Below are 18062 nucleotides of genomic sequence, written 5' to 3'. Positions count from 1 at the left end.
TTGTGGAACAAATAATATACAAACTTTTATTCAAAGAGAATTCAAGAAAGACATGTTTTGGTCATCTTTAAAGTGAGATTCGTTGATCTCAGAAAAACTGTATCTGATCAGCATATGGCTACTCACAGAAAGCTCTCGTCTGTTAATAGCAGCTAAATTTATACACACAGAAAAATTCTTAAGACCATGCAAATTCAGTTAAATTCCATACATTCATTATATTCATCAAAAACCTGCAGGTATGTTCATGCCAAAGTGTTACTTTAAGAAAATAAACATAAAAACACACATCAAAACATGACCAAGAATAAAGTAAAGAAAATAATAAATAAGCATAATTTATATTTTATTTTAAAAAGTTTGGCATCACACATATTCAAGTGTGTTACACCAGATCCATTCCTCAGAAGTGGCATGATAAAGTGTTAAGCATTGTTAAATATCAAAAAATACAACTCTGTTTTACAATGTGGTACTGGCATAATTCAAAGTACTGTGCCGATTATAAATAGTATAATCAAGTTTCAAACATGTTTTCAACATATTTAAAGGAAAGCATATAGACACACATTTATATGCACACAATTTATTATATTCATGTAATCAAAGATATTTAGAAAAGCAAACAGTTTTATCCCTCCACTACTTCATATACTTACGTTGATTCTCAGTATCTGTTCAAAGATTTTCAGTTCCTGGGTATGCAGATTTTCAGGAGAGGGAATAAAGGTAAAACTCAATTTTACAAGAACACACATTAGCTTTATTCTCCTTCACAAAAGAATCCATAGTCTTTCAGAGCTGATAAGGAATGGTCTTTATGAAAGCGACTGTTGGCTAAAGACTACAGAGTCAGTAACTGCAGTCCAGATTTCTTAGGAAAATTCAGTCAGCTGCTGCTCCTTGCAGAAAAAGCCTACACGGTGCTTCTGCCAAAATTAATCTTCAGGATCCGAGGCCTCTAAAGGCAGACGATCATAGCTTCTGCTGAGACTCAAAGTGCAGCGACAAGTGGAGAAGTGCTAGATTCTCAGTCACTTCAGAAATACTTGAAGCCTGCTTCTCATGTATAAATGTGCCAAAAATGTCCTTCAGGCTCATAATGGTTTATCAATAACTGTGACCCCTGAAAAGGAGAAGAAATTAAGTAGGCATCACAAGTAGCATTCTGCACCTCTGAGAAAATACTGAATTGTGTATTACTAAAGCTGTAGGGGCTGAGCACACGCTCCTTCTTGGGAATTGCTGCCTTACGGTCATACAAGAGCACCAGCACTGATGTCTATGTGATCTCTGCTTAGTTCTGAACCAAGTCTACATCAGCTGTTTAATACAGGCTTGTCTTTTTCTCTTTGTAGTTACTATTTGGAGAAAGTAGTTTTATTCACAAAATACTAAGGTTCACCTAATAACGAGGCAGAAAAAAATGGTGGGGTGGGGATAATGGCTATGTTCATTGCCTTGATTGTGACAATGGTTTCATGGATAATGTACATGCTCAAAGTATAAAACTGGGCTGGGAACAATGGCTCTTGTCTGTAATCCTAGACACCCAGGAAGCTAATACCAGGAGAAATGAGGTTCAAGGCTAGCCTGGGCAAAAAGCTCATGATACCTCATATTAACCAACAGCTAGGCAGAGTGTGGTACCCCTGTCATCCCAGCTACACAAGAAGGTGAAGTGGGGGTAGAGGGAATCACAGTTTCAGGCCAGGCCTAGCAAAAAGTTTGTGCAACTCCATTTTAATGGAGGAAACCTGGGCATGGAAGCACATGCCAGTCATCCCAGCTACGGCAAAAAAAAAAAAAAAAAGTACAAAACAACATGAATGCAGTCCATGTACTGGGCAAGTGACACAGTAAAAATCCCACCTAAAAACAACCAAAAAGGCTGGAGGAGTGACTCCGCTGTATAGTACCTGTGCAGCAAGCATGAGTACCTGGAGTTCAAACCACAGCACTGACAAAACAACCTCACCCAAAATTGAGTTATGTTATTCAGGTTCTACTATGTGCAGTTCTTCTATGAACTATTGTTTTGGATAATACGTAAACAAGGAGGACTTATTAGTATAAACTTTTTTTTTTTTGGGAGGGGGAGGTTCCTGAGTTCTTTTACTCGAGGTTAGCACTCTTCCACTTTGAGCCACTGTACCACTTCCTAGTATAAACTTCTTTTCCCACTGTTGGATCAGTTTTGTTAAACATTCTAACATTGTAAATATCGGATTATATGCAGCATGCAGTTTTAAAGACTGGCTGTTATGTAACTAAAGATTATTTCTCTTATTAAGAGGAACATACCAAAAATTATGTAATTCAAACCAACACTATGCTTCAGGAAGAAAACTCATGCTGATCCTCTATCAGGGGCATTCCCCAGCCAGAAGGATGCAGGTCACACCTGCTGGCTCCTTGAGTTGTTCAACTCTTGCCACACAGTGAATTCCTTTCACTGCACACAGATTTGAATCTACAGATAATAATTTATTACTCAATTCTATACTGCAAAGATTTGGGATTTTAACTAATAGACGACTGTGTAATGACAAGTTAATACTAAAGCTTGATTTCAGGATCTACACGGCAAATGTAGATTAAAAATATGCTGTAAGAAAGGACTTCCTTCTTGTAACGAAAGAACCTGTCAACAGTCATGAGGTCTCTGCTGCATGGTGAGAGAAGCATGGGGAATGGGAGCCGTGGGCGGCGTTATCACCTGCATAACTTCTCCCCGTGCTCATACAGGATGACACAACCGTCCACTTATCCGTGGTTGGGTTGTAATATTCTACTGACGCCAGGTTACAGGAGCCGTCGTCCCCTCCAACAACATATAACAGACCATTCACGGCACAAACTCCTTGAAAAGAATTACACGGAGAGAAAAGTTATTTCAAACCTTTGGGTGACTATGAAAAGGCTGCGCATGCTTGCTGAGGTGATGCAGGGAGATTTCTTTCCTTGAAAGAGGAAACAGATGAAGGATATGTAAAGAATCATTTCATTTAATCTTACTTTATAGGTTAGGACCTATGCTCATCTCTTTTTTATTTAAAAATCAGAAAATTAAAAGTCAAAGTAGTAACAGCTTCTTAGGGAAAATGAAAAGAAAAAAATATGTTTTAATAGAAGGTAAACATTATTATTTTTGGGGGGAGGGTCCGGTCGTGGGGCCTGAACTCTAGGCCTGGGCGCTGTCCCTCAGCTCTTCAGCTCAAGGCTAGCGCTCTACCACTTGAGCCACAGCACCACTTCTGGCTTTTTTCTTTTTGCTTATGTGGTGCTGAGGAATCGAACCCAGGGCCTCTGGCATGCAAGGCAAGCGCTCTACCACTGAGCTACCTTCCCAGCCTGGTAAACATTTTTTTTTAAATTTTTATTTTAGACTAGTTATTTCATTTCTTTAGAAAGAGAAAACAGGCACAGGTGGCTCATACCATAATATACAGACCACAGTGGGGAGGAAAGACAGGGAAATTTATTTGCTAGAAAAATCATTTGCTTTCACAAAAGTTAAAAACCTTCTAGAAGAGCTGAGGGACAGTGCCCATGCCTAGAATTCAAGTCCCATGACTGACGAAAAACAAACAAACAAACAAAAACTTCTGGAGTAATCACCATTAAAATTTTGCTCTACTTTGGTTAACTGTTCCATGCATATATACCTAAGAACTTCCAGCTTTAACCCCAAGACAGCAGATAATACCACAATGTTTCTTAGTGCTCACACCCCTCCTGACAACTTTCCTCCAATTAATAAATATCTATCTCATGCATTTAATATTCTAATTTATATTTTTACTGATGGATAGTTAGTTGTTTTCAGATTTTTTTCTTCTTGTCAGTGACAGTAAGAATCCCACTTCATACTCATTTGAGCATTTGGTAATTGTTTCTTAATATAAATATTTAGAAAGAAAACTGCTGGATCAAAAGGTAAACATCTCGGGGCTGGGAAGGTGGCTCAGTGGTAGAATGCTTGTCTCACATGCATGAGGCCCTGGGGTCGATTCCTTAGCACCACATAAGCAGAAAAAAAGCTCGAAGGAATGCAATGGCTCAAGTGGTAGAGCGAACTGGAGTTGAGGGGCAGCGCCCAGGCCCAGAGTTCCGACCCCATGGCCAACAACAACAAAAGTAAACATCTGGGTGAGAATCACAGCACACCCCTATCATCCTAAGGCTCAGGTTGGTGAGGCAGGAGGATTATAAATTCTAGGCCGGTCTGGTCACTATGGTGGGACTGTCAGAAAACAAAAAACAAACCAACAAAAAAACCCACTTCGGCCTTCTAAAACAAAAAGCACCTTCTAACTAGCTCCTTGTTTCAAAATCTTTTTTGTTGTTGTTTAAAGTGTATTTAGTGTCCTAATAAAACTTCCTGTATGAGCTGGTACTGGGGGCAGAGCCAGCAGGAGGATGTTGCTCACACCTCTCTAGTCTGGGGATGTCTTGCTCACCTATATGAAGAGATGCTTGCAGATTTTTAATGTAAAATAACAGCAGTTAGAGTCTACTCTAACTGGACCGTCTGGATTGCTTCCAGAAAGCACCAACCTTGTCCCGTCTCTCACCAAGGGGCAAACACTGTGGCCATAGGGGACACACAACCGCAAAGAAACAAACTGGCTGGCAAGAGGCAATGGGCGAGATCACCTAAAAAGCTTGCCCACTCACACCTAGGAGGGACGCACAGATTAAAGAACACGCCACTACAAAGGATATCAATTCTACTAATCCACGAATTCTTCACCACATTAGGTTCTTTTTGGCAGACAGAAATCAAGTCAGTCAAATCACTTTGACAAAAGGACACACCTTCCAGTATGTTTTATGCTTCCAGGCTGTGGTTTATTTTATCACAATCAAAAATGTCTAGAGAACCTATTAACCAGGATGCTAAAGATAATATGGCCACTTGCCATCTAATTCAACTTTTTGCTCCACTCTTGATGTCACAATTTTCCATTTTACTTCCACTTTTTTAACTTTTTTGGGGGGTTCACTTCTGTTCTCTACCACCTGAGCCATAACTCCATGTCTGGTTTTGCTGGTGGTTAATCAGAGACGATAGTTTCATTGACTTTACTGCCAGGCTGGCTTCTAAGTGCAATCCTTGGATCTCAGCTTCTTGAGTAGCCAAGATCGTAAGTGTCCCAGTTCATTTTTGTTTTCCGTTGCTTGTCTGGTTTTCAGACAGTTTTAGTATGTAGCCCAGGCTGGTAACAAGAATGCACAGTCCTGCCTTAGTCTGCTGAGTATTGAGAGTACAGAACCATGACACCATACCCAGCTCTTCTTTTTCTCTACTCTTTTTATTTTTTTGGTCATCACAGGGCTTGAATTCAGAACCTGGACACTATCCTATCCCTAAGCTCTTTTGCTCAAGACTAGCGCTTTATCATTTTTGAGCCATATCACCACCACTTCGGGTTTTCTGGTGGCTAATTGGAGATAAGAGTCTCAAGGACTTTTCTGCCTGGGCTGGCTTTGAATCGCCATCCCCAGATCTCAGCCTCCTAAGTGAAAGACCCCCTCCCTAACCAACCAGGCCCTGAGCCTCTTTTTTTTAGGGGAACAAAGTTTTGTATTTAACCAAGCTATTTCTGGCTTCTGTAACATGCTTTGCTAAGAAAATTATATTACCACACTCCCCTTTTGATAACTAACCTCACCAGTTAATCAATAAGCCCACACCCTCCTAACTAATCCCCCCCCAACCCCCCCCCCCGCGGCCAGCCCCCCTGGTGTGAGCAAACGACAGGCGCTGACTGGGACAAAGGTCACTTCCTCATACCAAGGGCCGGAGACAGGGACCCCCTCGAACAGTGATTGGCCAAAACATATGATTTGTTTTAAAAGGATTGGCTGCCTGCGTGCAGACCAGGTTGTAACACTTTAAATTTACTGGCTGAAAAAGCGCGGGCACTCCTGTAACGGACAGAGGGGTCCCATAAAAGGACCATCCCTGGACTGCTCAGGGTTCCCAGACACTGACCCGAACCTTGCGGATCTCGAGGTCACCGTGCACCTGGGAGCCTGGGCATGCCCAAATAAAATCCTCTTGCCTTTGCATCTGGTGTCGTCTGACTGGTGCTTGGGGCAGGGAGGTCCTGATTTGGGGGACACCCGAAGTCGGGGGTCTTTCATAAGTAGGTAGGATCACAGGCATAAGCCACCAGCACCAGCCCTGAATACAGTTTTTAAAAGTTCTGTATTTTAAAACTTCATGTCTTCATCTCACAGTTAGTAAAATTGCTGGGCTTTTCATAATCTGGCCTATGTATGTGTGAAAAACATTTCTTGTGAAAATAGAGTATAGCTGTATCACTAACGTTCACAGTATTAACAAATACTATTTTAAATTAAGTTGATGAATGCTAGTGTGAAAATTTAACCATGAAAATACATTTTATTTTGTGAGCCACCAGTGCTGGGCTTTCTTCTACTCTTGGTGTCTTAGGTCACTATATGAAATCTAAAAACTTCTGATATCTGACTTGTAAGTTGAGAATTCAAATACACACATTGTTCTCTCTCTTCCCATCTAACCCCGAAAGCACTTCCCCTTCCACTTTTCCAGCTGAGTCATTCTCTCGCAATTCAGGTGCTTGGATCAAGTTCTTGCCCCAAGGCAACAGATCTCAATATCAGTTTGTTTCAGATTATCAGGAAAGAGTGGGCTACTTTTAAAATATTAGCACTGAGCTTATATAAAAATGTATTCAGCGGGACACTGGTAGCTCCCGCCTGTAATACTAGCTACTCAGGAGGCTGAAATCTGAGGATCACGGTTCAGCCCAGGCAGGAAAGTCTGTGAGACTCTTATCTCCAATCAACTACAAAACAGCAACAACAACAAAGCTGAAGAGCTGAGGGACAGCACCCAGGCCCAAGAGTTCAAGCCCCATGACTGACAAAAACAAAACAAAACAGAAAATGTATTCAATTAGATTATGTTGTGTCTTGTAAATCATTCAATTCTATTATTTACATGTAAAATAAACATACATAAATTAACTGAGAAGGAAAAACGCAGTAAGGACTAAGATTTCAAACTTCCCTCCTCCTTTCCTGATAATTACCACATAAAGTCTGATTAACTATTGTCCAAACCATACTCTGTAATAACTTTTGAACAGACTCTTTTTGTTTGGGCAGTAGAGGTGGGAGTGGAGGAGGGTTAAGTCTATAGAAGCCATGTTATCCCCAATACATTTTTCCCAATGTAGGTTAATAGCAGCTTTCTGTGTACAAAATATCTTCTAAATCTGCTGGCTAAAATTTTGAAATACGCTAATTTTCACTTGAAATACAGTAAAAATATATACAAAAACATATGATTATTCCACTCTTTAGGAAAATAATAATGAAAGTTTCTGTTGCTAATAACCCTAATCCTTCCCAATCCTGGAAGGCAAGTATATACATATATCAACATTATCTTTTTCAGTTATTTTTTGTTTTGTGGTGCTGGAGATTCAATCAAGGGGTTCACACATATTATACAGCTCTACCACTGATCTTCCTTACTCCTCTCTATGGTTTTCTTTTTTTTTTTCTCTCTCTCTCTATGGTTTTCTATTTCAATATGTACCAAAGTCAAGCATTCACTCTAAGGGCCAGAATTAGTGGTCTTACTTCAATTTTAGATGTATGCAAAATACAAATGATTGGATAATATGCAATGTCAAATGGTTATGAATTCTGCTCTGTTGCTGACAGTCCTTGCATATATTTGGTCTATGCTTGGTGGTCACATTTAAAGAGTATTATGAAAATTAGCAAGAGCACTGAGGCAGGGGTGTCTTCTTGCAATACAACCCAATGGTGTATGGTAAGATTTTTTTTTGGGGGGGGAGGTTCATTTTCCTGTGTGTGGATGTTTTTATCCCCCCCCCAACCAGTACTGGGACTTGAATTTGGGGACTTCTGCACTCAGCTCTCCCTCCTCCCCATATTCTACCACTTGAACCACACCTCCATTTCATAGGGGGTTTTTTGCCGGTTAATTGGAGATGTCTTTTGGAATTGTCTGACCTGACAAATTCAAGTTGGCTTCAAACCTCAACCCTAAGATCTCAGCCTCCTCAGTAGCTGGGATTCTAAGTGTGAACCACCAGCACCCAGATTTACTTTTTATAGTTATTATACAGTATATTTCTTCTACCAAAAGAAACACTGTAAAACAGTGTGACATGTTACTCAGGCAGCAGACTCAACCATCTTCTATTGTGCTTGTTTTTTTAAAAAAAAAAAAAATCAGAAAGTCACCTGGAGTGAATGACCTACAACAAACAACATGCCTCTGTTACTAAGCAACGCATGACTGTGGCTGGCTCTCTAGCCTTATCTGTGTTCTCAAAATTAGTTGTTGTTACAGCTTCCTCCCCATCCCCCATTTTCTGGAAATCTAGAACTGTATGAAGTTGGGTTATATCTTCACATTTCCCCTTCCAAGTCAGAGAATCAACTAGCTTTTCTATCTGGTACAAATATGTGCTCAACTAGCCACACTGCCTGAGATCCGGGCTTTCTTCTGTGTGATATGTGGTTGACACTCAAAAATGTTTGTGGATGGACTGGACAAAAGTATGTGTGCCTATAATTCCAGCTACCTGGGAGGGAGAGACAGGAGGATCAGGCCAGCCTTGACAAAGGCAATGAGACTTTATCTCAAAAATAAGCTGGGTATGGTGACACATGTAATCTCAGCTAGTCAAGACACAGGGGTAGGATGATTGAGGTCCAAAGCCAAGCTTGGCCAAAAAAAAAAGACCCTTCCTAAAAAAAAAAAGACTAAAAGCAAAATAATTGGGGAATGCGGCTCAAGTGGTAGAAAGCTTACCCAGTAATTCCTAGTACTGTAGTAAAAATGTAAGCATCAGATTAAGAAGAGCTCTACCCTTAACCAATTAGTCTTTAAATTCATCACCAAAAAGTAGCTGCTAGCAGAAGCCACAAGCTAACTAAAGTGTCACTACAATGTGCTATGTTTTATAGTCTTGTCTAATGGTGATAAAATAAACAGATCAAATCCAGACACTGTGTTAAGCTGGCTTTTCCCCCTTCCTCTCTCTCTCCCTTTTTCCCGCTCTCCTTGTTATATATTTTGCAGTGTGCATTCTAGTCCAGTACTCTATCACTAAGCTACATTCCCAGCCCTAAATATTGACTTTTGTAGGATTATTATATAAATGCCGCCTTTAAAGAGCTCAAAGTCTATCAGAAAGCCTGGATCAGCAAAAGAATGGAATACATAGTATACTAGTAAAACTGCTTCTAAAATTCAATGTTTTGTCATTTTAAACCAGACAAATACCTGCATTTCTTCGGCACATGTTCATGTCTGCAACTTGTCTCCATGTATTTGTGGCAGGATCATATACTTCAACACTTTTTCGTACTAAAGGGCCATCATGACCTCCTACCGCATATAATAAGTTGTTTAACACACCAACACCTAGAAAACACAACCAATCAAACTACAGGAGTACAACAGGGACAATAAATTCATAACAAATCAGGGTTTATCTAAATGTTTTGTATTTATACCTATGAATCTCAGTAAGAACTATTTTTTTTTCCAGTCATGGGGCTTGAACTCTGGGCCTGGGTGCTGTCCCTCAGCGATTCAGCTCAAGGCTAGCACTCTACCACTTGAGCCACAGTGACACTTTTCTGACTGACTTATTGGAGATAAGAGTCTCATGAACTTTCCCTGCCTGAGCTGGCTTTGAATCGTGATCCTCAGATCTCAGCCTCCTGAGTAGCTAGGATTACAGGCGTGAGCCACCAGCGCCCAGCCAAGAACTGTTTTTCTAAAAAACAAACAGAAATAAGTCAAAAAATAAAGATAATATGTAGTAAAACAGAAGTCTGCAAAAGCTCTTTAATATAGTCCTTTTGAAAACAACTCCCTAAGAAAAGTAATTGGTCTATTACCACTACCTACACAAGAAGACATTAGTAGGGCCACTGAACTCAGCATGTTTTCAGGTAACAGAGAGAGGTATCTATGAATCATGTCACCTGTTAATTGTTTTCCATCGTCCCCTGCTTCAGCCACCACCTGTGGTCCCACTTACCTGCTCCGCTGCGCCTGGTGCCCATTTCCGCTATGTAGGACCACTCGTTCGCTGTAGCATTATAGCATTCTACTGTGCTAAGACACTGACGTGAAGCTCCATCATAACCCCCCACAGCATAGAGCAAACCTAAACAAATGTATACAATGTAAGATTATAATGTATAATTAATTATAGCCTTGCCTAGCAGTGAAAAGTGTACTGATCGAATCCCATGAACATGGACAGGGTGTATAAGATAATGCTTGTTTTATATATTCATGAGTAATCTAACTGACAGGGCACAAAGAGTATACTCACTATATCCTTAGAAAATATTACTTGAAAAGAGGACAACTTCCTAGGAAACAATGAAAAATACCACAGTAATCTTAGTAAGTAGACTGGGGTAATTATTTTGAAATAAAAACCCAGGAAGTATTAACGAATACTATACCATCATGGGCAGCCCTGAAAATTGATCTGCTACTGTCTCACTTCATTTATATGAAACCAGAAGAGAATAAGCTGTGTAGTGACAGGAAGTAAAGATGTAGTTGTCAGGTCTGGGGAAGATAAGATTTGCAGCTACAGAAAGTATTGGGTGTATTGGAGGGGCCATGAAAGTGTTCTAAAATGAGTTGTAATGTTGGATGCACACCGAATTGTATATGTTAAATGGGCAAACTGTATTTGAACTATATCTCAATGAAGCTACATTCCGCCTACCCCCCAGGTCCAGAGAATTATACTCACAGAGAACAAGAATGGCAACCTACAATTTTGCCTACACTACTAGTATTTTTTTTAAGAAAATCACACCCCTAGGGCTTTCTTTATATTCTATTAGTAAACAAAGTAACATATAAATAAGTTAACTGTAGCAATCCATCCCTTAAATGTTAAACAGCCCTTCTCCACATACAAAACTCTGCTATGTGCCCCTTGGTTTATTTCTACAACAACTATATGAAGATCAGCTGACAGGGCTGGGGGTTCTATACCACAACGGTGCAGTGCTTCTCAAATACTCATGGGTTCAATCCCCAAAACCACAAAAACAAACAAGAACCCACAAAAGGCCAGTTGGTAGACTGATACAGGATGCTTGAATGTGCACACACACAAACATACTCACAGGGTATACAGCGGAAACACTGGACGCTGCATAGGTTAATTTTTGTAAATGAGCTGATTTCAAAAGAGATTTAATTTCTATAGTAATAACTACTTTTCCTCTTGCTTGCCCACTGATAAAGGATCGGAAGAAGCACTCTCCAGAACAAGCAGCCCTCTACCTAGAAACGTCAACCTGGAAGAAGCACCTACCTCCAACGACACCCACGCCCACACTGCTCCTCCTTGTGTTCATTGGAGCTACATGAAACCACTCATTAGATTTTATGTTGTATGCTTCCACAGATGATAAACCTACAATAAATAAAACATAATACCTTTCGTTTCTCCTCCAAAGACAGTTCCTTTATATAAACACAATTAAGGAAGACTACATCATGTGTTTTACTTTAGGCTAAAATTAAGGGAAGACAATGGTGAAATCTAAGTACGTAAATCACATGATAGCTATCATGTGAGGTAGCTTCTACCTTAGATGTCATTTTTTTTTTTTTTGGTCGTGGGGCTTGAACTCTGGGCCTGGGTGCTGTTCCTCAGCTCTTCAGCTCAAGGCAAGAGCTCTACCACTTGAGCTACAGCGCCACTTCCGGTTTTCTGGTGGTTTATTGGAGATAGGAGTCTCACGGTCTTTCCTGCCCAGGCTGGCTTTGAACCGCGATCCTCAGATCTCAGCCTGAGTAGCTAGGATTACAGGCGTGAGCCACCAGCGCCCGGCTTTAGATGTCATTTTTAAGCTTTTTTAGCTTGACAGCTAACAAATACTGATGTATAAGACAGAAATTAAGCAAAAAGTTTTTGTAATGTAGACTTTTATCATTTAAAGAGATTCTTTATGCAATTTAAAAGATCTTTTAAATGCAGTACCTGCTAAAACATTCAAATAGGTCCTAATTTTGCCTCAATATATTCTGTGTGGTTTACTACGGTAATGGAAAACAGCAGTGTAGGAAAGATGAAAAGGAAATTACCTGTGCTCCCGTCAAAGCCCCCCACTGCATATAACAGTCCATTTAGCACAGCAGCTCCCAAAGTGCTTCTCCGGTCTCGCATGTTAGCAACACTGGTCCACTGGTCTTTCACAGGGTCGTAGGAATCCACAGTGCGAACTCTTAATGAGCCATTAAAGCCACCAACAGCAAAAACCAGTCCTGCCATATACACCATCCCTGCAGAAAATGCAACATTTGATGAGGACTATGCAACCTCATCTCTACCACAATCTGAAGATACCTGCAGCTATGACTGGAACATATTACTGGAAGTGTCCTGACTACAATAGATCCTAAACATACTAGTCATTTGCAAGAATATATAATTCCAAATGCACAATGATACATGTATAGGGAATTTGCTGAAGCACTGTTTATAGTAATGTAACATTAACAGTAGTTTTGATTTTGGGTCTTTTTTTTGGGGGGGTTGGGGTGGTCCTGGGACTTGAACTCCAGGCCTGGACACTGTCCTAAGCCTTTACCACCTGAGCCACAGCATCACTCCCAGCTTTTTCTGAGTAGTTTATTGGAGATGCATGGACTTTTCTGCCCAGGCTGGCCTTAAACCACAATCCTCAGATCTCAGCCTCTTGAGTAGCTAGGATTACAGGCATAAGATACCAGCTCCTGGCTTAAAAGTAGTTTTAATGTTCAATTGCCAACTAAAGGGCTAGGGATGGAATTCAGTAGTAGAGTATCTGCCTATCAGATAGGAAGCCAAGCACCTCAAAAATAAAAACTAGCTGTGCGTAGTGACTCAAACCTGTAATCCTCATTGTAAGGGAGAGACCAGAGGACTATAGTTGAAGACCAGCACCCCCCCAAAAAAAAATGAGGGAGGAAAGGTAAGCAACTGCAATCCTAATATTCAATATATATTATCTAATAACTGAACTATAAAACTTGAGGGTAGGGAAGGGAGGGAGAAATGGAGAACGATGGAAGAGTTGACGGTGATCAAAATGTTTTGTACTTAACCTGACTTGTGGAATTGTAAACTCTTTGTCCAACTACTTTGAACTAAACTAACTTTGAAACAAAGTACCACTTATGATGTCATCATTATTATGATTAAAATATCTATAAAGGACCCAGATGCCTTTAATCCTAGCTACTCAGGAGGCTGAGATCTGAGGACAGCAGTTTTAAACCAGCCAGGACAAGAAAGTCTGTGAGACTCTTATCTCCAATTATCCACCAGAAAACCATAAGTGGAGCTGTGGCTCAAAGTGTAGAGCACTAGCCATTAGTGAAAAAGCTCAGGGACAGCCCAGGCCCTGATTTCAAGCCCCATGATTAACAACAACAACAACAAAAAAAAAATCTATAAGAAAAAAAAGAAAGTATTGATGAAAGAAACTATTAATAATCTAAATAAAAGAAAATCATACATTTTATTACATATAAAGAATATCTTAAAGATTAAAAAGTTTGAGACTCCAGCTTGACCAATGATTAGTGTGGTAGCTTGCATCTGTAATCTCAGCTGCATGCCTGTTATGTCAGCTACGCACGTGTCATCTCAGCTATTGGGTAAAGCACAAAGGCTGGGTACAGTGGTAGCACCTTCTATCCCTGGGAGGCAAGGAAGCACAAAAAGGAAGATCACAATCCAGGTCAGCCTAAGCATAAAGCAGGAGCCTTTATCAAAAATAACCAGCACAAAAGGACTTGTAGAGTAGCTCAGGTGGTAGAATTCCTAGCAAGTATAAGGCTCTGAGTTCAAACCTCTTTCCCACAGCTCCCTCCTCCCCCAAACCCCCATAAACAACAGAAACCTAGAATAGTACATCTAAAACAATATAAAGTAGTAGCTAACAATGTTGTGATGTTAGGAATCAAATGCAGAGCCTCATACATGCTAGGCCAATGTTATATCAGAAGCCTCAGACAGCTGGCCACTTTATCTCTTTTTACTTTAGTTATTTTTTAGATACAGTCTTCTACTTTCTTTTCCCTAGTTGGCACAGAACTGCAATCTCCTACCGTCATCCCCCACGTAGCTGGATTGCAAGCATATACCAAGTACCAGCTTGTTCTTTGAGATGGAATCTTACTAACATTTTGGCACTTGCTGGCTTTGAACTTTAACCCATCCACATGGTTAGTAGTCCATCAACTCTTCCAGGTCACTGACAGGCTTGGTTTCTACACAACTCTTAAAGATGAAGTAACTCTAGGTATACTGCTATGTAACAATCTTCCAAGATACACTGTAAAAGTTCTACTATTATAGAAGCAATCAGTTCTATTTAGAACTCAGTTCATTACTGGAGACAGGACACTTAAGAGATCTAAGTTTTGGTCCCAGGAAAGCACCTGCACTGGCTTCTTATGATATAGTTATACTAAATATGGTCAACAAATACTTCCAAAACATGTCTGGGTAAAAGAACTGTGGCTTACAGCTGAGTGAGACATCTAGAACTAGGGTCTCAAAGCTAAAGATGTCCTCTGTTGATATTTCAGTTGAGGTCGCTAAGCTTCTGCAGCTTAGAGGATCAGAGGGCTATCCCCTCCACCATCAGTGTCTTCAGTGAGCTGTTGGAGACCCTGAATCACTGTTTGACCATGGCTTTCTCAATTAAAGCCTTTCTAACAGACATTTTTCCAAGGAACAAAGTTGAGACCTGAGAAAGATACGTTCAAAGACTGGCAGTAGAGAACAGGCCAGAATGCACTGCACTTACCTGCCCTACACCTCCTGGAAGGCAGCTCTGCCACCTGATGCCATCGTTCCTCTTTAAAATCATAGCATTCCACACTTCGGATCGCCTTTGGGGCTTGGCCCCCAACCACCACCATCAACTAGAAGGGCAGAAATGTAAGCACTTGAACCAATAACCATTACATATTCAGAGACGTAATAATGCCCTACAAAGACATCAGTGTGGGGGTGTTAGGATGAAGATGGTAGGGTGAGCTAGGGGAGAAAAACCACCTAACCAACGTGTAATAAACATCCACAAGGGGGCACGTGTTAGAACTGTGATTCTATAATCTAGCACACTTAGTCAAAAATAAGGATTTCAGAAACTCAGTTTCTGATCCTTCAAGCAAAAGCAGTCTTTAAGCCAAAAAATAGCAGGCAGTTGGCACCGGCAAGGCTGCAGTGTGTCAGGGGGTTTGCTGGTAATCAGATCTGGGTCTGCTGATGACCAGGCATTAGGCCCCCTATGGTCCAGGAAAACAGAGAAATGAAATTTGTATTACCAGGTAAGTGAGGTGGAAAGGACACTAACATTAAAAGAAAAATGGAAAAAATAGAAAGAACAAGTAGACAAGCGCACAGATTTCTGGCTGTCAAGGAGGAAACCACCCTTTATGACCCACAAATAAAACCAGGAAGACAAAGAATGGAGAAGCTATAAAACACAATGAATAAATGCACTGCTGAGAATAAATGAGATCTATTGATGTCTTGAATTCAATCCAGTAACTCTTTACTAAGTGCCTATCATCTGCATCTGTCCAGAACTGTGGTAGCTAGAGAAATTTAAGACATGGTTACTATCTGCCAACAGCTTACAGACCTCAGTGAGAAAATCAGAACGAAGAAGTAGTATGCAATTATATGTGATCCAAAAGCTATTTGATTGCTACATACTAACTGCTATTATTTATCAGATAATGGAAAGGTGCAATAATTCAGTGAAAGCTTCCTGAAATGAGTGAAACTAGTTTTGAGAGACGGATGGAATTTAGAGACCAATATGCTGTCTTGTTGTAAGCCTCTGCAGGCACATTCTAACAACAGTGAAAATACACCTATCAAGTCAAGAAAGCATTTAATGATGTCTTCCATGGATAACTATAAAGAATGGTGAAGACTTTGGGGGAAAAAAAGGTGAGATGATGACAGAAAGGACAGATATTAAAAAGAAACAAAAAAATCAAAACAAATAGAATATGAAGTAACTCATACATTCCAATATGGAAGGTCTGCAACCTTGACTAAGGAATGACCTACCTGCATTTAGAACTATAGCAAGATGGGTACAAAGAAAATAATACTCTTGAACCAGATCAAGTCTCAAGTTTCCAAAAAGAAGCTCATGTTTAATACTTGAACAACAAAGAAACATAGAGATCCAAAATAAAATAGAACAGAGACCAACCATAGAATTTATTGTAGGTTTGTCATTCTTCTAGTGCTGACTTCAGACAAATAAAATGAAGAGTTAACAAAGAAAATCCTAATGTCCTTGCCTTTCTAGAACCAAAAAGGAGGGGGTGGGAATGTTAAACCTCAAAATTAGTATATATGCACCAAAATCAACCTTGTATGCTGAAAACCTAAAAACTCTGCTGCTTACTAGTTACAATGTATTATAGCAGTTAAAGATTTATTTTTAAAAAACTGCATAAAAGAACGTATTTTAAATCCTTGATAGATAACACTGACTTACAGATTATATGATTATCTCAAGCTCTGAAGCTCATGATTTCTATGCAACAGATCAAATAAGAATGGAAGAGAAAATGTATTATTCCAAAAGCAACATGTAACCTTTACTCCTCCCAGAAAGAAAAAAATGCAGTGGGAATTTTGGGCTTTAGAAACCAGCAACAGAGGAGACAAGGAGAATGTAGAGTAGGACAAGAAAGCAGGCTAAGAGATAAAGGAGCTGAGCTAAAAACTAATTTGCAGTCTGCAAGAGTTGTTACATGCTGATAGACATACTACACTACTTATGCAATGAGGGAATAAAATCCTACACAAGCAAAAGTTATATCTAACACTGGTGGAGACAAGAAGCAAGGAGTCAAGTGAATTCAAGTGATCAGCTTGAAACATAGGTCAATTAAATGATGCAGTATTAGTTCAAAATTTCTCCTGCAAAATCAAGTTTCCTGGAGTTGGAGGCGTGGCGCAGGTGGTAGATTGCCAACCAATGAATGAAAATGTCAGATATCCAGTTCAAGTCTTGGTCTTAAAAAAAAAAAAACAAACTCAAGTTTCCTAATGTGTGTATGTGTTTACATGGGCTTGAATTCAGAGGCTCATCCTCTCACTCAGCTTTGGCAGTCAGGGCTGGCACTCTAGCATTTAAGCTATATTTGCACTTCCAGCTTTTTACTGGTTGGAGACAACAGTCTTGGATTTGTCTGCCTGGGTTGGCTTTGAACCAATACCCTCAGAGCTCAGCATCCTGAGTAGCTAAGATTGTAGGTGTAAGCCACTGGTGCACCTAGCAAACATCCTAACCTAACTTTTCAAGTCAAACTCTAATATATATACACAAAAATATGTGTTTCTAAACAAGACAACATTTGTAAATTTGTAAATTTTTATTTATTTTTATTTTATTTTTTTGCCAGTCTTGGAGTTTGAACTCAGTCAGGGCCTGGGCACTGTCCCCAAGCCTCTCTGTGCTCGAAGTTAGCACTCTACCACTTGAGCCACAGCGCCACTTCTGGCTTCTTCTGTTTATGTGGTACTGAGGAATTGAACCCAGGGCTTCATGCATGATAGGCAAGTACTCTACCACTAAGCCACATTCCTAGCCTAGCATTTGTAAAATTTTTTTAAAATGCAGATTCCAGAAAATTGGTTAACCAAATACACTAGCAAAACCTAGATAGTTTCTCATGATTTCCAAATGGCTTACAATATCCTACTAATGTCTGAGAATGAATGCAAAATTATACAGGTAATAAGTTCATAAAATGAGAATCTAGTATTAAAAGAACTAAGTTACTGTCATGGCAGAAATATTACCATATCTTACAAGAATCTCTTCAGTGCTATAATCATAGCTTCTCACTTGATTCATCATGAATGCAATAAAATTCATAACTGCTATGAAATACATATGCATAAGAAACAGACCTCTACTTTGTTCTCACTTAGTTGTTTGGA

At 39.9% G+C, this 18062-nt stretch overlaps 1 protein-coding gene across 1 annotated transcript in view; it reads right to left on the bottom strand.

The window, feature by feature from the left end:
- Klhl2 (kelch-like family member 2) overlaps positions 1-18062 on the bottom strand; it is a 60323-nt gene continuing 42261 nt past the window's right edge. The window contains exons 8-14 of the mRNA XM_013026111.1: positions 14890-15007; positions 12176-12373; positions 11400-11501; positions 10092-10220; positions 9326-9466; positions 2720-2863; positions 1-1126 (exon numbers count right to left, since the gene is read on the bottom strand). Coding sequence (XP_012881565.1) covers positions 1098-1126; positions 2720-2863; positions 9326-9466; positions 10092-10220; positions 11400-11501; positions 12176-12373; positions 14890-15007 — 861 coding nt within the window. The 3' untranslated portion in view covers positions 1-1097. The remainder of the gene's footprint in view (positions 1127-2719; positions 2864-9325; positions 9467-10091; positions 10221-11399; positions 11502-12175; positions 12374-14889; positions 15008-18062) is intronic.

The sequence above is a fragment of the Dipodomys ordii genome, unplaced genomic scaffold, assembly GCF_000151885.1.
Source record: "Dipodomys ordii isolate 6190 unplaced genomic scaffold, Dord_2.0 Scaffold4, whole genome shotgun sequence".
Taxonomy (NCBI): Eukaryota; Metazoa; Chordata; class Mammalia; order Rodentia; family Heteromyidae; genus Dipodomys; species Dipodomys ordii.
This window is presented reverse-complemented; position numbering and strand designations above follow the sequence as displayed.